The following is a 23,963-nucleotide window of genomic DNA, read 5'->3' on the forward strand; positions in this document are numbered from 1 at the left end:
GAGAGAGAGAGAGAGAGAGAGAGAGAGAGGGGAGAGGGAGAGAAGGGGAGAGAGAGAGAAAACTCTTTAATAAAGTTCTGTTTTAAAATTATTTGTTTTTTTTTCACCTAACTGTGAAGTGTACACGTCCGAAACTTGTTAAAACGCATAAACTATGTGACCATAGTCTTCATTGCTTCTAGAAAACATGTTTTTCTACTTAATATTATTACGGCTTAGTTTAAACTAATTGAGTTTTTTTCTTCCGTAAACTTGGGAAACTTGAATTGTTGTCGAAAAAAATAAAATTGAAGACGGTTTTGTTCACGAGTATAGCTACAATAGTTCGAGTTTTGCATATCTTACAGTTGAAATAACTTGCTAACGCCCGGCGAATACTACAAAGAGTCAAATCTTAATCAATAATTAATCAACTCTTATTCCAAATACAAAGGTCTGAAACTTAGGCCAATGTGTGGTTAAAGTATGTTTTAAAAGATTCTTACGGTCATTACAGACAACTTCTAAGGAAAGAAGCAAGCGGATTTGCTCGTGTTATCTGTTGTACAGACTGGTGTCTCTTCTCTCATACTTAGGCACAATATTCAAGTAACTGAAAAATAATCATCTTAATTACATGATCCTATTTTAAACTCTGGAAAATTTTTTTATCAGATTTTTTCCCCTTATTTTATTGAGAAATATACGTTTGCATTTGAGTAAAATAATTCGAATTGATCAAAGTTGTCTACTGGTACTCGCAACAACGTGTCTTTTATAATAAATCAAAAAATGTCTAATTTACAGACAGTTACATTATTGACCTTTAGCATTACTAATTACTGGTTAAGACAAATTCGAAACTACTTTTTGCGGTAATAATTTATAAAACATTTTTTTGGTAAGTTTGTAAGTTAATTAATAGAAAAAATCAAGAATTGAGTTTTACGTTTATTGATACTTTTGTTACCCGTCCGCAAAATTTCAAAAAAAGAATCTTTGACCCAAAATGTACCGTTTGCAAATTAAGGATTTTTTTGATTTGATGAAAAAGTCCCATAGAAGGAAACTAAAAAGACAGTTCTCGATTTTTTTAACGACGAACCCTTTCTCTTAATGGTGGCAAAGTTTGTAGCTTAATTGTAGCATAATTATTTAGATTATAGCATAATTTAAAATATGGCGGTTAGTTTTTTCACTGACCAAACTCTTTGAGTTTTACGTGCAAAGAGTTTTATATTGTTTAAATCGTTTTTGTCGTTCTTTTATTGCTAGAAAATGTCTTTGCATCTGTTTTCTTAAGAAATGGAGATTTCTGAGAGTAATCTTTTTAGTTATCAATCTCAACATTACGATGCAGAGGTATAACCAAATCTTCACGGGCAGATATGCCCGATGCGTGTATCTCGTGTTCGTTTTTACTATGTTAATAGATTGAAAGTGGAACAATATTGCGGAAAATAGCTACTTTAGCAGAAACCGGCAAAATGAAAGGGAATATCGTATCCCGTGTTCGCAAAAGTGTCCTAATTTTAGCCGCGAAGTACAAGTACAAACTTATTAACCTTTTTTTCGCGCGAGTTGTATCATGCATCCGCTCCAATTATGTATCGATTTTTCGCGCGCAATGTAGCTTGATTTTGCATATGATCCGCAATTAAGCCTAACTTAATTACTACTTATTTAATTAAGCCTAACTTATTACTATTATTAGTACTTTATTACTACTTTATTACTACTTATAGTACTTTATTACTACTTATTACTACCTATTAGTACTATTTATTACTACTTATTAAACTCGGCCAGTCCCACATTGATATACAAAACCTTTGATGTGCGAGGGATTTTTCGGAAAAAAATCAGTTTTGTGGTTGCATGTATTTAAAGCACTTTAAAGCTTTGAAAACTTTAATTAAATCTTTATTAAAGTGCTTATTGCATGCTCAAAATGCGCGCGAATAATAGATACCTAAGTTGAGCGGAAACGTGCTACAAGATTTGTTACCTACTTTTCGCACCGAATGTTCTTTTATTTCGCAAAATTGGCGTAGCCCCTTTTGCGAAAAGTAAGATACAAAGGATGTCTTCTAATTTCGTTCATTGTTTGTATCTAATTTTCGAGCCAATTTTACTAAGGCGAAATTTTTGGGGTATACCCCTGCATCGTAATGAATGGGTTCTTTCAATTGTTTAATTACTTGTAGAATCTTATGTGTAGTCAGAACATAATACGACACTTTCATTTTATCGTTTCGTATCGGACTTAGATAATTAACGTAAGTATGGCAGAAAATTTTCTTGCTCACTGTGTCACTTAATTGTCCTTTATCTTTAGGTATAAAATCAAAACAATAACACTTTAATTCAGAGCTTCTTTATTAATCTGTTGAGATATTTTCACAGAAGTTTTCATGTTTTACAAATAACAATTTTTCCTGGACCAATCAGAAAGACTAAATTCTGAAAGATGCTCATGTTTGTTTGTATCCATCCTTTTCTCGGCAAAGGTGAATAATGTAATTTACAGCTGCAGAAATCACAGATTTTATTTACTATCATTATCAGTTGGGTTTCACATATGATAAACCAATAACAATTGGCCGGAGAATTTTTTCTTATGTCATAAATCGATTCTGATGAAGCGAATTATGACAAAAAACACATTCAGCAGAGCTATTTCCAAATTTTATTGGCAGAATTTTTTTCCAGATCGAGGAAAAAATTTGCCCAGATTACCAAAACTGTTCAAAAATGACCAACCATGCTTAAACAACTTACCAGCAAAACAAACTTCGTTTGATCTCTTGGGCGCAAAAAAAACCGTTGGGCGTTATAATTTGCAACGATGACAACCAGCAGCAGTCATTTCTGGCGCTGAATGTTGCAAACGGGCTTGTATACATTTTCCCCATAAAACACTGACAAATGGGCACCCCTGTGTACGATTTCATCTGTCAGTAAACTTTCGAGGCAAAGAGTTTAGTTTGAAAGAATGAATATAGACGGAATTAAAGAAGGTAAAGTCTATTTTTTCTCATAAAATTCGTGTCCTCAATTAGAAAACTACGTTTAGGGCGCAAAAATCAGACTTAATTAGAAATCTAAAATTTGGCATTTGAGTCAAACTACTGCAAATTATCGACTGCTTCACTTTCGGTTTGGAGACGAAGACGTTTGGATTAGTTTTTCAACTCATGGTCATATTTTAAAAGGCGAAATTTTATTCACTAATCTGCAAAATTGTACATATAACTTCAATTTCAAAAGAATTTCAACAATTTTGTACACTTTGGTTCTCAAGTACGTTGAAACAAAATCGTAGTCCCCCTCGGGTTTCATGTCTAACGCCCTTGTGTTGAGAGATTTCTGGCGACGAAGACTTTGTTCTATTATATACGAAAGCCTGATGAAAATAAATCACCTTCAAACATTTTCGAGTGATTTGAAAGTTGCAATTTATAAATATCTTTAGCTGAATACAAAGCAAAAAATTACAGTCCGTTATAATCTTTCAAACGTTTTTGTAGATATGAAGCAAATAAGCAGAAAAATTTGCGGATTGCAAACGATCTCTTGCCTATTGAAGAAACAAATGTATCTTTATTTTTTTAAAAAAAAACAATAGGCCAACGTTCTATGAAAAAAAATCAAATTATATAAAAGTTCAGAAAAGCGGAAAAAGAATTTGCTCGATATTAAATTGAGTGGTTAGAATGAAAGTCAGAGAAATATATAAATGTGGAAGAACTATGTTCCGGATAATTGGCATCAATACTTGCCAGAGCAAAACAGGCGGGACAAGACAGAAAACTACAATACGTTTTAAATTAAACGCCAGTTGGAAAAATATCGTGAGTCTCTTCAAATTTCGTTTCAAAACTGATCCAAGCAAATTTGACAAAAACTGTTCGACTCAAGTTATTAATTCATTTTTTAAATGAAATCTTATAATGGACACAAAATCATGCTCTTTGGAGATGTTTAGCTGCTCTGAAAAAAAATTTTAGTATTATTTTGATTCCTGTTTTTAATAGACATTTGAGCATTTTTCAATACTTCGTTTTTTATCGGTTTGACTATTATTTAAGTGGAAAAAAGATGAAATCGGTAAAAAAAACTCAGGGGCTTTAAATTAAGGAGCAATTTTAGAATTTTAATGGACTATTGTGCAAGCAGTGAACATAAGAATATGTTAGAACGACCGATGGAGTTATTGCCTTGGCTCGTGAGGGTTTAGTAAAAAATGAAATCTTAACCTGGGTTCTCTATTTCGTGATGTTTTTGTAGGAATAAATATACAAACCCGTTTGCACATTCACCACCAGAAGTGAGCACAACTGCTTTTCTTCGCCCAATAGATCAATTAAAACTTTTTGGAAGGTATGTAAGTATGGTTGGGTCGATATTTCAGATAGGTTTTGGATCGCATTGTTGTGTTGTTTCCTTATTGAGTCGGGCATCGAAATGTGTTATGACAAATAAAACACACTGTAAAGCATTTCGACAGATACTGGTATTTTATGGTAGAAATTGGAGGCAGTGGTAGTACCCTTCACATACTCAATGACTATTGCAGACGGTGGGAACAGTTTTCAAAATACAAATCTCCTTGTGTTTCTCGGTAACACTTCTTTTCAAAGTCAATCATGTGAATTATGATTTGACTGTTGCAATTTTAAAAGTTTTTTTTTGAATTCTAGTAGCCGATAGCATGTTATGAGTATAAAGCGAAAAAAAGCATGATGTTGTCCTAAATATGTTTCAAATTTCTCATGATTTCACTTTTTGAAAAGCAAAAGTACAGCCCTAGCGTTTTTTTGAGAGAAAGACGCCTTAACTTTACAAAAAACTAAAGTCTTTTTATGAAAAATGAATTTGACATGCAGGTGATCGTTACTCCTACATGACAAATCAATTATTTCCTCTATTTATTTCCCCACCTTGACGCCCCGCAGTGGCTCCTCAAATACTGTAATCGGACCCAAAACCTAAGCCGAACACACACAAACTTGACTCTCAGCCAGATCGAACAATCCCAAAACCAAGCTTGGGCCAGAACAAACAGACACAGATATTGGGCCAGACTGAACAAACCCAGAGCCTACCTAGGTCGAGGAGTCAAAACTAAAAAAATGAAAAACAATAAGAATTGAGATGAACGTGAAGAAAACATTCATGAATAGCAATTTATATTGTTGAAAGTGGAGCATGCGGTGAAAAAAGATTTACCCGACGGATCAAAAATCTTACCGAAATTCACCATTAGAAATGCCAAAAATCTTCACCGCAGAATATATTGCAAAAAAGATGCAAGAATAGCTGTGAATGCATTGAAAGCGCGTTGAAAGCGCATTTGAATGCGTTGAAAACACTCACCGCTAAGAATCGAAATCTTACGAAAATTCACCAATAAATTTAGCAAATATCTTTACCGAAAAAAAATTTTGCAAAAAAGATGTAATCCCGGGTTGACTTTATAATTGAAAAAATTCTGAAATGAAAGCTTGCTATTAGTTTGTCTATGAAAACTTGTAATCCTAGAACTTTCATATAATGAAAGTTGTATATTAAAAAATATTGAGAGAAATCATTAACACGGCTAAAACAAAGCACAAATGAAGTGTTTCAGAAAATTAGAAAGAAGAAATGGAAAAAGTTACTTTTTAGTTAGACCGTCATTATGAAAAATTTGTAGTTATAGCACTTCATAATAAAAAAATGCAAACTAAGAATTAGAGATCACAATTTCCAGATGCTTCAAAAAGTTGTTATTCTACACTAAACTGAAATCTCCGCCTCAGGTGACCTTTTTCTCATTATTTCATGGAAAAGTCGTAGTCATAAAACTCCATGAAGCCAAAAACAAATTTAAGTGCTTGTTAATAGCCAAATTGAATGTAATGCGTAACTTGATAACGTTTTTTTTTCGGTGCCGGCGAAACTAGTCACACGTGATGAAAGCAAGATGAAATAAAAAACCGTTTATTTTGTATTTTTCTGAAAATCAGTGTTTTAAAATTGTTATTCACCCGTAAACTACATGTATGAATTTTTTTATTTAGGCCGGAGAGAATAATTGCTTTGTGGCAAAAAATTTGAACCCCAATTTGTGAATTTAAGTTGTGTGATGGCCTCAGTAGAACTGCCGTTCTACTATGGAACGCTTTTTAAATTCTAGCTATCCGAGTCTCTAATTTTTTCTTAGAATGCAAGATTGTTTGCCTCATGAGCAAACAAATTTTCTTGTGTTCTGTGATAGTTAAGAGACCTCCTGATCAAGCTAAGAAACCTTTACTTCCTGTTTCCATGACTGTGGTGTTGTTCTCAGGTTTTAACTATTGAACAAGAAAAATTCGTCGCCCTAGAACTTTCATTTATGAAAAATTTGTTATCCTAGAACTTTCATTTATGAAGAATGTATTATCCTAGAACTTTACAGTTTATGAAAAATTGTAATCTTAGTACTCTCCTATTAGGATAAAATTGTAATCACAGAATTCTCCTTCATGAGAAAATTGTAGTAATAGAGGTTTCCTTTTTGATAAAGTTGTAACCATAGAACTTTCCTTTGTGGGAAATTTGTACTCCTACCAATTTTATACAACTTTTTTCGTCTATGACATCAAAGATCCATAAGAGGAAAGTTCTAGGATAACAACTTTTGGTTTACCCGTGATGGACGTTATAACAATGGTGAACGCGTTGAAAGCGATGAAAAAAAAATTCAGCCCTAAAAACCGCAAACTGTATCTCTTGTAATTTTTACTATATTTTTAATAACCAGCAGACAATAGATCGAGATGGGCTTAGTCCAGACCGAACTTAAATCAGCTATAGGCCAGACGGAGCAGCTCAACCGAATCTTAAGAGTTTTTAAATGTTGGTTTTTCCTATGCGGAGTTTTGATAATGGCATTTAAGAAACGTTTCGTGCTAAATAATGATAGTACTATTTCGCTCTTAGCCTATCCTTAATAGCCTGGATTTTGTGTATACACTATAATGATATAATGAACAGAGCAATTAAGTATGTGTTTAGTGGTCTGAAGCACTTATGAGTTGACGCGTTGACGCGTGCACTTACGCGTAACGGAATCAAGTTCGTCTCAACATAAATTTTTGCCTCACACAAAAATATTGCGATTTATGCACGCCTATGTACAGTTATACTCACATGTATACTTATATACATGTTGCGAAATATATAGCGTAGTGTTGTATGAACGTTATTAGTCACGTAAAATTTCTTGCTTCGACGTTCAAGTTCTTATTAAATATGTAATCACGTCTGGTAATCCGTCGAGCATACATGTGATTCAGAAAAGCAAATTTGTTTACAACAATCGGGACCTATGTCGCCAGAAGCTTCTTTTACAATGACCACTTGACTTTATTTGCCCGGACAATAGAACCCTTTCAATTTGTGCTCCAAAAATAATGTCTTATTCAAAAGACGTCAGCAGAAACTATTTTCAGGTAAGATACTTTTACTGTGTTTTGTAATTGATTACTGAAGAGAAAAATGAAGATATTTGACATTACTATAACAAAGAGTTTGTTCAACAATAAAGGGATCTTTTCGGCTAGCCCGGGCCGAGGAATGAGCGGAAAAAAAATGCAAGAAATGAGCGGAATTTGAGCGGACAGTTTAGCAAATTCCGCTCAAAGCCCTTACATTTTTTTGACCGGAATGAGCGGAATTTGAGCGGAAAAAAAATGCAAGAAATGAGCGGAATTTGAGCGGAATAAAAAATGCAAGAAATGAGCGGAATTTGAGCGGAATAAAAAATGCAAGAAATGAGCGGAATTTGAGCGGAATCAAAAATGCAAGATATGAGCGGAATTTGAGCGGAATCAAAAATGCAAGAAATGATCGGAATTTGAGCGGAAAAAAAATGCAAGAAATGATCGGAGAGACGTTTCGACCGCACTTTTGTCTGATCAGAGGACGTTTCGAGAGCTGAAATAGGTTAAATACTGTCGGAAAAAATCTACAGTTGAACTAACGAACAACTCTTTGAGATTTTCCAGTATGTTTTGGGTGTGTTCCCCTCCTCCTTTTCTCAACCGGGCTGGGGACCGGCTACGGCGGAGTTACAAACAAACAACTATGTAGGAAAATGGAATTAGTTCGAACTAAAAGGAATATCAATCTGATTCTGAAAGACTTTAAAGAAATGGAAGCTAATGAGGACCATATGTCGTTACCGCTTCTGTATTTGTGAAAACCAATTTTCCAGAGGTCTATTTTTGCAGGAATACTAGTTTTCACTGCTCAATGTAAAATTTTTCAGATAACCACGCCTGAACTTGTTCAGGTGAAAATTTACCTGAAATTGGTTCAAGTAAATTTACCTGAACTTTTTTTACATACTTTGTGTACATACTTTCCCTGTTTCTGGAATTTCAATGTTTCCGCTCGTTTGGTCATGTCAAATTCCGCTCATTTCCTGCATTTTTTATTCCGATCAAATTCCTCTCATTTCTTGCATTTTTTTTCCGCTCAAATTCCGCTCATTCCTTGCATTTTTTTTCCGCTCAAATTCCGCTCATTCCTTGCATTTTTTGTTCCGCTCAAATTCCGCTCATTTCTTGCATTTTTTTTTATCGATTCCGCTCATTCCGGTCAAATTCCGCTCATTCCGGTCATCTCTTGCATTTTTTTGAGCGGAATTTGAGCGGACTCCTCGACTTGGGAGATCCCCCCCCCCGCGCGCTTAGTTTGGCACCCCATTTATACATGTTCAAACATACTGTTAAAGCTAAGTAAGTTTATTCATAATCATATATGAACAATATGTATTTATTAAAAGCCAACACAGCTGTATTGTGAAAGAATTACGTATTCCAACGAAAATTTGTTGCATATAACGTAAGCATCAATAAAATTTTCTGTATTATATCCTTTTTGGTGTTATCTGCTACAATAAGAGCTCTGTGGAATCTTGTATTTTTGTCGCTAGAAGGCTTCTAGCTGGGAACCAGCTAGCGCCCAAAACTCTATCAAAATTCCAAAAAATTTGTTTGGTGGTTCCCCTTGTTGTAGGGAGTGTACTGTGTTGTCCCCAAAAAAAGGTGCTCTCTCGGCTGCTTGATCACTTCACTCTGAATAACTGAATTAATAATCAAAAACATGTTATAACAGCAACAAGTAACTTTATAGCCAGAGACAGATAATTGACTAAATTTAACAATCAAAAGGAGTTTTTCTATCAAAACTAATTGATGGTCCATACTAAATAAAACGCATTCCATCACTATATCCGCAAGTATCCACATATGAGTCAATTTACTTCCTAACCAAAATAATTCTAATAAGTTCTGCCTCCCAGTAATTGAGTCAATGAACAGAAACTTAGAATCTATCCAACCAACGATTTTGAATAAGTTAGTTTCACTCACTGCAACTACGAATCTATGTTCTTTCGTAAAGAACTCGGTAAGCAACTGCAATTTTCACTGAGAACCATTTGATCCACTTGAGCATTCTCGCTCTCTCACATTTTTGACAACAAACCGCGTACAACGAACCGCTTTATTTCAGCCTCGTAAGTCTCTTTTTGCGCATTTTTCGTGTGCCTTAAGAGTATTCAAACTTATCAGTTCTTTATCAGCAAAATGTAACGTGTCGTTCTTGTAAGAAAATTTCGACCTAACGTATAAATGCAATCGCGGCCGTAGATTGTTGATCACGTCCTGTAGTTCATCATAAATAAACGCTTGTTCAGTTTGACCGGACTTTTATAGACAACTCGCTTTGATAAGTTTAGGAACCAACAAAGTTCTGTTGCATGTTCAACAGTTTTCATACAAGCACATACATTCTGTTTTTTTTTGTTTTCCCTGTTTTTTATAATTTTCTCTTTTAGCCTATGAAAATAGTTTCTGCTCTTTTATGGACCTAGCAATGTCTCTCAACCATATTAACTATATCCTTATAATCACAATGATGGAAAAATCAGGGAAAGTTAGATTTTTCTGCTTTTTTTCTTTGTATAATATTCGTCAGCTTTGATGCTTTGGAATTGAACTATAACTAATTTGCGTTCTCTACGTTTTAATGTGTTTTTGCTAGAGTTTAAGACTCTGTTAAAACTGTTGTTTCATTCATGAAAATGCATAAAAAGTCTTCAAATATTGTTCCTTCTTTATTGTTTTAAAAGCATATTCAACCGCTTTCAGGTATCGGAAGAAGCTCGTTCTTTCCTCATTGCGTAACCCATTGTCCCAGGAGTCATCAGTTAAAACTTTCGGTCGATCGCATTTGAAGAAGTAGGGTTCTGAGGACTTGAGGGGGAAGAAGCAAATCACCGACGCTTATATTTCCAACAAAATAGTTTCAAAATCAAAATTCCTTTCAAAATTCCCATCAAACAATCCTTGTAATTTTTTGCTTCTTCAATTGAATCTTTGCAAGAGTTCTAACAAGTAATTTGTCTTTTCTCTTTATCTCAAATTTAACTCATGTTTTCTATTACAAAATCCGGTTTAACAGTTATTGAACCTTCAATACTTTAACTATTGCTTTTTATGATGATATAGAATTGTAATTAAGACAAACTGTTTTGTAGTTACTGTTTCCTAGCTGAGGTTTCAATAAGACTTATTGATCTTCCCAAGTTCTCCCTAAAATTTTTGACTCAACTGACAGAGTTTGAATATAAGATCTCCAACAACTAATTGCGTTAAAGCCCAAGATCTCTGCTAATTTCCCCCTGTAAAAACAAAATTGCTTCTAAAATATTAATCTATTTAGTTCTCCTAGGAAAGCATTACCCGGTTTGGATTCTAAAAAGTTATTGCAATAAAAAAGTGAACAGTTTTTCAATTAATTTACTTTTCTTTTCATTTCTTCATGCATGTCTCTTCAATCACCATTTGTTTTGCTCATTTTGTTATCAGATCAAGCTCGTCCGGTTGTTTTGCATAGAAGCTTAACACTTAACTACACCATAAAAATATTAATTTTAATGATTAAAAGTTTTTTTTATCATTCGAAAAGAAACATTGGTAAACCTTCTTTTTTCCACAAACAGTTTGCTTGCTTTTAAACAAAACAATGTTTTTGACAACAAATTTATCTCTATGTCTTCATTTTGTTTTCCCCATGCTCTGGGTAATCAGTGAGGGTAAAAAACATCCTTCTTTTTGGAGAAATGCAAAAAATAAATCCGACAAATCCTTCAAAGCACAGTTTTTTCTTTTTTTTTCCTCTTTTTATGCAGCAATTTTTCCTAATTAACATACCCATTATATCCTTCCTGAAAACAATAAACAGTAACCCCAATCTTGTAGCTGCCTATAAGGAATACATACTCACTTTTACCGTACCAAATTGACTTGTAGGGGTGCAATTTTGGGTTTGGGGGAAATGATAAATAAATATCATTGGTTTTCCCCAGCTCTTCCATGCCTTACCTCCTGTAATCATACTCGGAACCTTTCATTTAATGACCTCTGAGTATCAATAGTACTATTTCTGACAACTTGATCACTGTGCGATGCTCGTCTCTCTTTTGGTTACATAACAAATAGAGACAAATTGGCTGCAATTTACATCGCTCAAGTTCGTTCCTTTTGTTTACATAGTCAATATGCTCAAGATTAGCTCCTAAAATAATCCGCCAACTAAATGATACCTCAAAATGAATTTTGAGTTATCCATTGTAAATTCTACAGGCTCAATTTTTTAATTATTTTTTAGGAAACTATTCTGATATGCCTTCAATCTACCTCGACACTCTTACAATTGGCGAAAACTTAGTTTGGGGGATGTTAGTTAACGGCTAAATAAGGCTGGTGGCGCTAGCAGAAAAGATCCCTATAAAGCCTCAAGCACACTTGATTTGGATATTTTCAACAATCCCCCCCCCCCCCCCCCCCCTGTTGAATAGATGATAACCGACCCCTTCTCTGCTATACGTTTAGCACAATATTATTTGGGACGTAATCTGGAAATCGCTGGTCGGTTATCGCGGCTAAGCGCGCCCACCGCTCCACCAGTAGGATATTATTTTTGCTTTGTATTCATTTCGGCTAATTGTCATAGCATAGCATATTTTGATCTAATCATTTTAACATAGTATGCGCATACTTGGAAATTTATTAGTCATCTCTGATTGTCTAATAAATCGCTCGCTTAAATTTTATTCAAGAATAGCCACCCTTGCAGGGGTGGGGGGGGTAGAAGGGCAGTTGTTGAAAAGATCCCATGATTCCACTACATGAGGACATACGCATCGGAGTTCGGTTGAGGTGGGGGGACAAAAAAAAACAAGTATATATCAGCCCGTAGCGAAATTAACCCCTGGTTACACCCCAAACTGATGTAAGAGTGGAGTGGGGGTAATTGTCTATGGGGGGATGGGGCAAAACGATGTAAGATAAGGAGGGTAATGGGGGGAATTTTAAGATTTTACTCCCCCCCCCCCCCCCCCCCCTCATCAAAATGATGTAAGATCAAGGGGGTGATTTTAGGGGGGTTAAAGGGTAAGATTAAAGGGGTAATGGGGTAATGGGCGCCAATTACTTCCCTAATCTTACATCTTTTTGTTTTGAGGTAAAAATTTGACCCTAGAGGTAATGGGCGCAGTGGGCTGAATTTATTTACTGGAACCAATGTAATACTTTGGTATTTGGACATTTAATGCGGCTAAAATCTGCAGCCAATATATAAAAGAATACCCGAGGTCTAAAAAAATTAGGGAGAAAAAGTATTACTAAAGATGATGAGAATTTCTATTATTTTTCTCCAAATAGTTTTTTCAGACTCCCGGCATTTTTTTCTAGTTTTTCCGTAAAATGCGTTCATCGAAATCGTCACCGTTTGCAAGTAATTCACATTTAGCATAGAGCAAAAAGATTTAGAAGTAATCTATTTGCTTCACTCTTAACATGAAAATAAGAAATGATCTGACAAAAATCATTACTTACAAAAACATTGAAAAACAGTCAGAAGTTAATTATTGAATTTATGAAACTATGAAGCACTCATGTGTAAATTCTTACAAAGCGGTTCTTTTCTCACTTTTTTCCTAGATATTTGTAAGTAATTACTTTTTTGGATCAATTCTTAAATTCATGTTGAGAGTGAAGCAAATGGATTACATCTAAATCTTACAGCTCTATGCTAAATATGGACTACTTGCAATCGGTTCTCAAAATTTTTCCATCAATCTGAACCAATATTTTTGAACAATTCAGGAATAGCATTTATTTCAAAATAAAACGAACACTTGGGAAACTGTCTCGCTTTGATATATATTGCAATCATCACTGCTAAAATCTCATCGCGAAATAAATAACTTTGGGAAAAAATTTTTATCAATTTTCATGTTGTAGTGATTTTGGTGAATAATTTTTTCGGTAATGGAAAAACAAAATTTGACAGAATGACCCTCATATTTTATTGCTAGATTAATTTGTCAGCACGTAACACGAAAATGGTGATCATCTACGATTTGGTGTATGTAAAAAAAGAAAACATCGTTAATTCCTTTGAGTATGAACTATAAAATACAGAACATAGTTAACAGAAAATGTGGTGTTAAGAAGTATAAATGAAACAAACGTCACATATTGGGAAAGTTTAAAATTGTATTATTTTTACAATGTGTTAAAGGATCGACAAATTAAGAAAGATGAATTATAATTCAGAGAGAAATATTAAAAAATGCTACTTCTACAAATAACATTTTCGAGAAAAGAGAAAAATTAAAAAAAAATGCTAATCCTCTAATTAACATTTCTCAGAAGAATAAATGACGGCCTAAAACTAAGTCAAATTAATATTGAACTTGAAAGATTTGAGATTAGAATTCCGTTGGATTTTTCAGAAACTCAGTGGAGAAATGATTTTTTATAGTAGTTTTGAGAGACCGCTTTTCAGGGATGTTTAGCTTCAAGGCGATAGGTAAATCGTTATACCAGTCAATTGCTTTTTTTTGCATAACAGTTTTGCATTCTATTTTTTTTTGCTCCAAATGACAGCTTGTTTCTACGGTCATTCATTTTAGCATTTAGGGTGGCTAACTTGAGTTCATCAAAAACTGGTAGATCTGCTTTTGTAAGTTTTATAAAATACATAATAACCCGATACTTTATGAGGTATTCTACTGGTACGATTTAGTGTTTGATCTTGAGACCAGTTGTCCTGTCAAATTTGGTTCTATAGAAACATGCTTTTATCCCCCAGTTCAGTTGTTTATTTAGAATAACTCTAAGAAGTGATTTTTTATGACCTGAGAACAGAACAATTGGGTAATGCAGATGACTTAAAACATGAGCGTTCAGTAAAGCAGATCTAGTTTAATCTGGAAATATAATTTTGATGGAGTAGATTAACTTTATGTCAACAGCCATTTTCTTAATACATTTTTTTTCTCCATCGAAAGAAGGATTACAGTCAAAATGAACTCCCAAATATTTCACAACTTTTTTCTCGAGAACTGTACATCCGTTAACAACTATTTCTTCGATTTTGTTCTTTTTAGGGGCTCCAAAAATTATGAATTCGGTTTTGCTTTCAATTAAATTTAGCTCATTTTTCTTGAAAAAGAGAATATGAGTTTAGCAATACTTTTTTCAAGATGTATTTTGATTCACAAATCGTTTTTCCGCTTCAAAAGATAACCCTATCATCAGCGTACTGGATTATATTATTACATATATGTTGAAAAGCAGTGGGCTTAGTACAGTACCTTGTGGTACTCCACAGTTAAGTGCTATCCAATTTGATTCATACTTCGAGAATTAGACTTTTTGAACACGGTTTTCTAGATAAGAATTTAGAATTGTTTTCGCTTGCTCACTAAAACCTAAAAGTTTAGTTTTGTGTAGAGGAATAAGATGTGATATCGAATTAAAAATTTTTGATAGGTTTGAAAAAGATCCCGTAATAATGTTTTTCTTTTGAAATCATAACTTTCAATGCAATATAAAAGAGCATCTGTTTTTCTATATTCAAACTGTGTTGTGGCAAGCAACTTATTCTTCTCTAAACAAGCTAATGTTTGATCTCAAAAAAAGTTTTCGAAAATTTTAGCCAGAGCTCCAGTAAGCGAAATTGATTGATAATTTATCGGATCTTCAGGATCATTTTTTTGAAAAGAGGCAACACATGGGCACGCTTAAGGTCGTTAGGAAAAAATTGTTCAATTAAGAAAAGGTTAAGCAAAAAAAAAGAGGTTCAGCTATGTAACCTCTTGCGTGTTTTAAAGCCCAAGCTGGAATGAGGGATGGACCCAACGATTTTCTAACGTTTAAATTGTTGAGTATATCAAATATCTTCTTGGTTGTCGTATAAAACTTAGTAGTTTTTCTACACTTATGTGTTCCCAAGATACAAGAAGACATATAATGAACTAAAAATTTTTGTTTCTACTAGTTCGACTACAAACATTTTTGAACCCTGGTTCCTGTATTAGTCATAGTGTAAGCAAAAGTGTAAGCCGCCTTAAAAAATTTCCTGTTCTCTCTAAATAAAATTAAATTTGCACACATTCGTGAAGTTTTACTTTCTGACAGTTGCGATATGAATTTGACCAACCTAATTAATAATATTTTTTCCAAAAATTGATCCTTTTGCCGACACCTGGTTCAAATTGTCAACGCTAAAAGTAGCTAAAAAAGAAAAAAAATGTGCTGAATTTGGTAAAAAAAATTTAAGAATTGCCAGTTTTAGCGTTGAATGCGGTGAAAAAGAAAATAATTCACCATTTAAAATCGTAAATCTCCCAAAACTGCGCTGCTAAATTTACCAAAAAACTCTACCGCAGAAATTTGCAAGAAAACATTTAAGAGTAGCGGTGAATGTGTTGAAAGCGTCAAAAAAATACAGCGCTAAAAGTCGCAAAACTTACAAAGTTTCACCACTGAAGTTAGCTTAATTTTCTCCAGATTCAAATTTTTTTAATGAGATTGTGTAAAATCTGAGGGAATTTTTTTGCGTAGTTTCTCTAGACCGAAAAATCAGCGGTGGATGCGATGAATAAAAACAGTACATCTTTCGTCATTTCGGTAAGAAATCACTTTAAACTATTTGCGGTAAATCTTGTGTAAAATTTGCGGGGAAATTTTGATTTTCACCGATTCATGTTGGTAGCGGCGAATTGTATTTTTTTCACAATCTAAGTGGAGAAAAAAAAGATTTCAACACTAAAAGTTTTTATCCCTACAAAAAGTCACCACTAAAAACCGCGAATCTTAACGCATATGTTTTCGAGAAAGTTTATTGAATCTGATTTAAACTCAAAAGAAGTATCTGAGAAGTTAGTGACAGACGGAGCAGTGGAATGAGAATTGGTTTACATGCAGTAGGTGAGAGTTTCAAGATCGTGTATTGCAGTATTTTATGAATTCCGCCGAATTCAGTAAAAATATACGTTTCACCGCTAAAAACAGCAAATCTTACAGAAATTGACCGTTAAGAACCACAAATCTTACAAAAAATTCACCGCTTTTACCTCATCCGTTGGTAAAAGATGCTGGAACTTTGCGGTGAAAATATTTTGTTGACCGCTATTCACCGCAATTCTTTTTTGGTTTTTTCGACAAAACCTCGAACCGGGCATTACAAAAATTTTGAGAAAAGATTACATTTGTCTATTCTTTTTCTCAAGCTGTAAGGTGACGAATTCTAGAATATTCAATTTAAAGTGCACAAATAAAGGTTAATTTACTTTTTGTTCCATATTGTCCGGATGGCTTGGCACCATGTAATGATTTTTGCTGAACTTTTTGCACATTTTGTCTTTATATAAAACAACAACTGTATCAAATTCTCAAAACATTTTTGATTTCAAACCAAACCTTATTTAAAATAAAAAAAATTTAAATGAAATGCTTTGTTTGTATCATTTATCCCCGCACTATGGGTATTTATTTCTACTGCAAAAAAATAAGAAAAAAAGATGAAAAAATAAAAACTTTTGAGAAAAATGTAAATTTTAAAGTTTGGTAAAGCCAAAAACATTGTCATGCTATTTTCGGTTGTTTTCTAATAAATATCTCAATTTTTTAAATAATATTTTGCCATAATGATCACAAATCTGATGTGGCTTCACCTATGAAGAAAAGCACATATCTACAGACAAAATCTTTTAGAAAAAAATTCAATAAGCGCGTAAGAGCTCCCAAATTTTTCCGAAATTATAGAACTGGTGTTTCTATTCCTGGCAAAAAGTGACACCTGTTATTTTTCAGGAAAACGCATGTGTGGATAGCACGTCTCGTTGTGAAGAAGAAGAACTCTTCTCGGGCACCAATGAGAAAATATTATTAGTTCTGCCAAAACTACCCGAACATTTTGGCATTGATTATTCAATATCGAGTTGTATTTCGAATAAGACTTCGATCGATCTTTTGACGGAGGAGAAACATTTCGGAATTTTAATTTGTTTTTCTGAACAAGAAAATGTCGAGAAAGGCATCAATTTTAGACCAGCTTGCGTATACATACCAGAACCTATGTTCGATAAAATGGTTTTTATGAAAATCATTAAGCTTCAAAACTCAAATGTGAACCTTGAGCAAAATTTATATGAATCAATTTCCTCTCAACTAATGTTATTTGACGCTAATTTTGAAAATAACATCCGCGAAAAGATTCCAGTATGTGTTTTACTGGTCTGTGTTGTAAACAACTTAACGGAAACGAGCACACACGGCAATCTTTTCGATAGTCTTAGCGAAAAAATTACGTCTTTCGCTTCTGAGAACATTGGCAAATTAACTGTAGAAGTTGAAAAGGTTTTTAAAAAACGGAAGAACTCGGGAATTGGTTTTAGCGGTGAAAAGAAACGTTTTAGAGAAATTGTCTCGAAAAGAACATCTTTGACAAACTTGACAAACAACGACCACTTAAAAAATTTTGTTGAGAAGTTCAACAAGCACCTTCCAATTGTAATATCAACTAAAATTTTTAAACATCCCGGCGGAGGAGAAATGTCTCTGAAGGACTTTAGCAAAGTAATCTGCTTGTATAAATTTTATTTTCCTGCAACAGAAACTAAATTGGATACGCTGCCACATTTCTTGCGCATCAGAGACAATTTGCTGGACAAAACAGACAATTCGGGCAATCTTGTGGAAAACTACGAAGGATATCTTGGCGAAGTTAACTACTTTTGGGTTAATTTTGTTTCAAAAATACCCGACCCAGCTGGTCTCCTCATCAAAGCGTACAACGACAAAAATATCAATTCAATTCTCACGCAAACTGTTTTCAATAGCAATTTTGACATTGACTGGTTATTTTGTGGTCATAAAATGATTTTGGCTTTTGAAATTGGTAGGACCAACAACCCTTTGTGCCCGATTTCCTCAATTACCAATAAATTTGAACAAGTCTTGGGTAAGTTAATGCCGACAATGTTTATTGTTCTCACATCACTGTATAAGAGTGTTCAAACTTGTTTCTTATCAACTTATTTCAATGATGAAACTTTCTGGCAGTTCGTGAAGAGAAGGTTTAAATTTGTCATTTACTGGCCCAATATTTCAGGCGAAGTTTTCGTTCAATTGTTTAGAGATTTGAAGGAAGCAGAAAATTCAACCGGCTTTAAAAAGCATTTAAAACAACTCATCCAGAACTCTAAACCTGCAATGCTTCAAAACTTGCTCATTTTACTCCACGAAGACCCAAAAATGCCTGAAATTGGAACAAAAACTTTTAATTTGGACTCAAACTTAGAAATCACAGAATTTGAAACTCAAGTTTCAGAAATTATGCAATGCAAAATTGAACAGGAAAATGTTGAAAACTCAATCATGAGTTACATATCTGCTTTGCTAGCATTTAGCTGCTTAATTGAGAAGGATTTATTATCAGCACCAGATAATCAATTGCTTACAACCCCCAATACCAGTATGACAAATAATAGTGGTCCTACGTTTTTTGAGAAAGTTAGCAATAAGGGACCGCTGAATGCCAGATTAAATTTCCTGGACGTGATTCTAAGTCCTCAACAACATCGAATCTTGGCCGAAAATCGAAGACGTGTTTTGATAAGTGGAGAACCGGGATCTGGAAAGTCGGCATTATTGTTTGCAAGAGCAAAGCAAGCGGCCAGAGATGACAATATAGATCATGTGATCTTTTCGATACCAGCTGGTAAATCAGAGTTCAAGATTTTTGTTGACTGCTTCATCAATCAACCTGGGAACGAACTTTTGAAACAGAAGTTTCGATTCATTTCTTTCGAGGACTTAGCAAACCCTGACATCTTTGGGAAAGACTGGTAAGAAAATACACCTGCAAGTACCATAATTTTACATTTTGTTGACACGTTTTCCGTCCCAAATGGAAAAGATCCGCCCTATTTTTCATGGCCAATAATGCTTTATAAGGGTGCCCGGGTTGAGACCGAATGGCTAACTTGTAAGAACTTGCAAGTCGAATGGCTAACTTGTAAGTTTATTGCAAGTTCGTTCCGGTCGAGCACAACTCTTATTGGTTAATTCAATTTAACATTCAGTCATTCGGCGTAGAACGCGCGTGGGAGTTAGTTGCTCTGTTTGGATAACATAATACAATTCGACCTAAGTAGACAAAATGGTTTTTTTTAATTTTATCAATTCAAGAGAGATCCTTTCGCAATTCATTTAAAAAACTGCATATCTCAATTAGCTTCTTCACGATCGCTTTTTTAAAAATGTTCCCAAAATATTGACTTTCATTGAATTTTTAAAGTCATATGTCAGTATTTTCTCAAAATAATGGCCCTTCATTTTTATACCCTTTTTTATAATTTAATTCACACTTTTCCAGATTCTCTTTTTTCCAAACAATCGTTTACATTCATGTCTGGCAACGTTTTATTTACGATGTAGTGCGTATGTGTGTGTATGTGTGCGTGCGTGTATGTATTTGTGTGTATGTGCATGTGTATGTTACCGTGTATGTGTGTTTGTGTGCGCGTGTGTGTGCGTGCGTGGTGTGTGTGTGTGTGTGTGTGTGTGTGGTGTGTGGTGTGTGTGCGAATGTTTAACTTGTAATTATCTTGTAGGTCGAATGGTTAACTTGTAAGAGCCTTGTAAGTCGAATGGTTAACTTGTAGGAACTTGCAAGTCGAATGGTTAACTTGTAAGAACTTGCAAGTTTTTGGAAGAAAAACTTTCAAGGCAATGCATCGCCTTGTAAGTTTCTGCCAGAAACTTGCAAGTTATTACAAGATAACCATTCGGACTCGTCTCGGGTGGGTTGGCGTAATTTTTGTTGCTGTCCGGACAAATATTTTTGTTTCATGAGGTGCCATTGCCAGCGTCAAAAATTTTCTCTGCTTTATTAATGGAATCAGTAATGAGAATTGCAGGAAATTGTTAAAATGAAGGGTTTTCACAAAAGTGGAATTTATCTTGAAATTAAGAATCAATTAAATTGAAATTAAACTTGATGAAGAGAAGTCTTTCCTGTTATAGCCCCCCCACCAACATGAAACTATAGCCCCTTCCCATAATGGTATATGTACCATGATTGGGGGGCTATAGGTCATCTGACCACAAAGCTGGCGGGGGGGGGACTGTAACGGGAAAGACCCAAAGATTCTACTTAATATTTACAAGACTGTTACAAAAAATTTCAAACCCTTTACTTCCATAAACTCAAATTAATGCGGCAGAATTGACTATTTTAGTTCAGACCCAAGTTGAGGTCATCGTTCAAAATGACTTCAGGTTGAAAATACCCATCCAGACCACTTTTGCCTATGAAAATACCCAGGCAGGCCCGAATTGCCTATGATCCAGACTTTGGCTCGTTCAAAATTTTGATGCGTTCATGTGCTCGTTCAAAAACATTTATGAAAATACCTGTCCAAACAAAAATGGTATTTGATCCCGTCTGTGGCTTTTTGAAGTTAAGAAGAGACTCAGGCAGACCAAAAAAATTATGAGCCAAACTTTGCCTCGTTCGTGAAGACGCCAGTCCTTAAAATAAGCCCATGACAAAGACATATAAAAAAAATATTTGCAACTGATTAGGTTGTCGAAGTATTATGTATAAATAGGCAACAAATTAACGAAATGGCTTGTTTTAAAACTTTCACTCATTTCTTGCAAAAACATATATGATTCTCGGCAATTATACCAAGTCATACATGATTTATATGATTTGTTAATAGTCAAACAGAGATAACATATGATTTTCTCCAAATCATACAAAAGTAAAAAAAAAGCTGAAAAATTGTACATTCGTTTTTCTCTGATTTTTACTGGTGCCAAAACTTCTGAACAATGTAGTCAAAGAGCATTTAGGTTTAATATATCGCATGTGCAGCTGACATTCGACTTTTTGGTTGCGCTTAAAATAATTTTGGATTGTATAGTTAGCTAAAAACTAACTTTGAAAATATATGCAGAAGCCGTTTGTGTAAAGTGAATTTTTTTCGGATTGCGTTATACTCTTTTTGCAAAAATTGAAGTAAAATTTAAAAACGTTTTTCCAGATATCTTTCATTCCAGGACATGCGTTAATATATTTATTTTGAATTCGGACAGTTCCCATGTAACGTTCTGAAGAACTCAGTGTTTTTCATATTTGGTTAAGTGATGAATCATCTGCCATTAACTTTTTGGCTAATGTAAGGAGTAAAATTGTTTTAAAAAGTTTGCAGCCATTTGGTTTTGCTGCAATGAAGAAAATACTCGAAGTTGTTTGCTTTATTTCATGAAATTTATAAAACATTTTCCTCTGAAAAAATTAATAGTGGGAAGTCAATGCTGACTGAAAACAATAGAGGACAATCCATTTAAATTTAACATTTTTTTAAAAAAAAATTGTAATTTAGACAAATAATTTAGGAAAAATGTTTTTAAAAAATTGCTTCAATCAATACAGACATCTTATTGGTGAACTCAACTCATCAAGGAAATTAATATCCTTAAAATTGTAAGTTTGACCGAAAACAGCTCTGCTGTTGAGTTTATTTTTTTTTCAATTATAGTGTACAGAACTAAGGAACGCCGCAAATTGTTACTAAACTCATAAATAAATTAGGTATTGCAATGCCAAGACTTGCTATCTCAAATGCATATTTTCAAAATAGTTATTTGAACTTTATCCATTTTTCAAGAGTTCATCTTTAATTTTGTGAGGAAGTTGCTATCAATTGATTTTATTTCATTTCCAATTGAATGATTGTCATTGTAAAAAGAATTTTTTTGTCGAATTGATAAGCTTATGTTAAAACCTTTTTAAAATAACTTTGAATAATTTTCCTTTGTAATTTTTAAATAACTTTTTTTTATCTGTGCTTATATCATTTAGAATAAGTTTTGCATGCATAATAGTGGGAATGTACCTGAATGTTTAAAATTTGTTTAATTTTTAGGTTGACACCCCGCAAGCTTCATCGATCAATCATTTTAGTGGACGAGCTATACTTTACCACATTTGAAAAACTGACCCAAATTGACAAAAGTTTCATTGGAATATTAATTCGAATTCTGCCGCATGTTCAGCAATTTTTCATCACAAGCGTAATGGCAGGTCAGAGGGAAAAACAAAAGGGCTCAACTCAGCCTATTGTTTTCCCATCCTGCATTATTGAGCCACTAAACGTTTTATTCAGAAGCTCACACCATATTAGTTCATTCTCTTCGAGATTCATTCATACTTGCAAAGATATCACCAAAACAAGCGCTCGAATTTCATATTGCTTCACATCCACTCAAACCCAACTTGATGTATGTTACTACAAAGATCGAGATGATCCCGTTCTCTGTGACCGTTCTCTATTGAACTCACATTTTGAAATTGACAGAGCCGCTATTGTGTTAACGGATGACTGTGACTTTTGGAAAATGAAGTTAAGCAAAAAAAGAGCCGACATTAAAAAAATTATAACAGCCCCGCCAAACACCGATTTTTACAAGACTTCATTTACTGGTTTTGAAGCTTTATCAGTTGTTATATTCGTTGACAAATTTCTTGCCCCAAAGTACGACAAAGAAATGTTCATAACTCTTAACTTGGCTATAACAAGAGCTCAGTATGAGGTTATGGTTCTTGTAAAAAACGATTACAAACAACGCATTGACAAATTTTTCCGACCGCCTACAAGGATCTGAGTGCTTCCTTTATTTTTAGCAATCGTTTCAACTCACTGCTTAAAACCATATCGAGTAGATTGTGATTCTCGAAAAGGGTTAAAGATACTATGCAATAAAAGGCAAAATTAATAAATTTGAAGTACAATTTTTAACTCAAAAGAAAAACCAAACCATATTTTAAAAAAAAATTGTGTCTTGAAAAAGACCTCAATTAAAAAGGTTTTGAAAATTCCTATGTAATTCAAATTTATGTAATGCATATTCTTAAATACAGATATTGATATTTTAAAAAAATCAATGCATTTTTTACTGAAAACACTTTACCAATCAATGTTAAGCCACACGAATTATATTGTGGGTAAAAATATTGGTGTTAAGTTAATCCGATAGGTTTCCCCTGAAAAGCTTTCTTTATTAGCTTGGTCCATTAAACTCTGACAGTCTAGTATCTTAGTGGCTCTTAATTACATACAATACCATTTGGTCGAATTAAACAGAAAATGAACGCTATTAATTTACACGGTTTTCAAGGGTAAACAAGTGTTCCCTGATTTTTAAAAATCAATTCTTTATATCTAAAACTGAGCTCTAAATTTTGTAAAACTTGGCTATGTTCCAAAACTTGTTTTGCTTGACAAAATAAAAATTACCAAGAGATTTTATGAGTGAAATCAGTTTGATGCACTAATAGGAAACAAATTATGAGATTTACTAAGCCGGAATAACCAATGCTACTGTTGTATATTTGTGCTCAGTAAATTGAACAGAAAGTAGTCGAAATTTCACGAAAAAAATCACATGAGATCACTTTCCCATAATGTAATAGTTCTCATACTTCTCTGATATGAAAAGTTAATTACTATTCAGAGTTAATTTTCTGTTCATTGAGAGCTTATTTGGAGCATTGAAATACCACCTCTTTTGGTACAGGTG

General features: G+C 33.8%; 2 protein-coding genes across 3 annotated transcripts in view; one reads left to right on the forward strand and one right to left on the reverse strand.

Annotated features, from left to right (window-relative positions):
• The window catches only part of LOC142335904 (uncharacterized), a 534,872-nt gene that overhangs the window by 172,868 nt on the left and 338,041 nt on the right, over nt 1-23,963 (reverse strand). The gene's annotated exons all lie outside the window — the stretch shown is intronic.
• LOC142335901 (uncharacterized) overlaps nt 7,327-23,963 on the forward strand; it is an 84,957-nt gene continuing 68,320 nt past the window's right edge. Inside the window, exons 1-3 of one of the 2 annotated variants that reach the window (XM_075384263.1) lie at nt 7,327-7,457; nt 17,184-19,219; nt 22,310-23,084. In XM_075384263.1, the coding sequence (XP_075240378.1) occupies nt 7,419-7,457; nt 17,184-19,219; nt 22,310-23,048 (2,814 nt within the window). In that variant the 5' untranslated portion in view covers nt 7,327-7,418 and the 3' untranslated portion in view covers nt 23,049-23,084. Of the gene's footprint in view, nt 7,458-17,183; nt 19,220-22,309; nt 23,085-23,963 lie in introns of those variants that run through there. The other variant, XM_075384262.1, reaches the window with a different exon arrangement.

This window comes from Convolutriloba macropyga, chromosome 3 (assembly GCF_964194025.1).
Source record: "Convolutriloba macropyga chromosome 3, txConMacr16.3, whole genome shotgun sequence".
Classification (NCBI taxonomy): Eukaryota; Metazoa; Xenacoelomorpha; order Acoela; family Convolutidae; genus Convolutriloba; species Convolutriloba macropyga.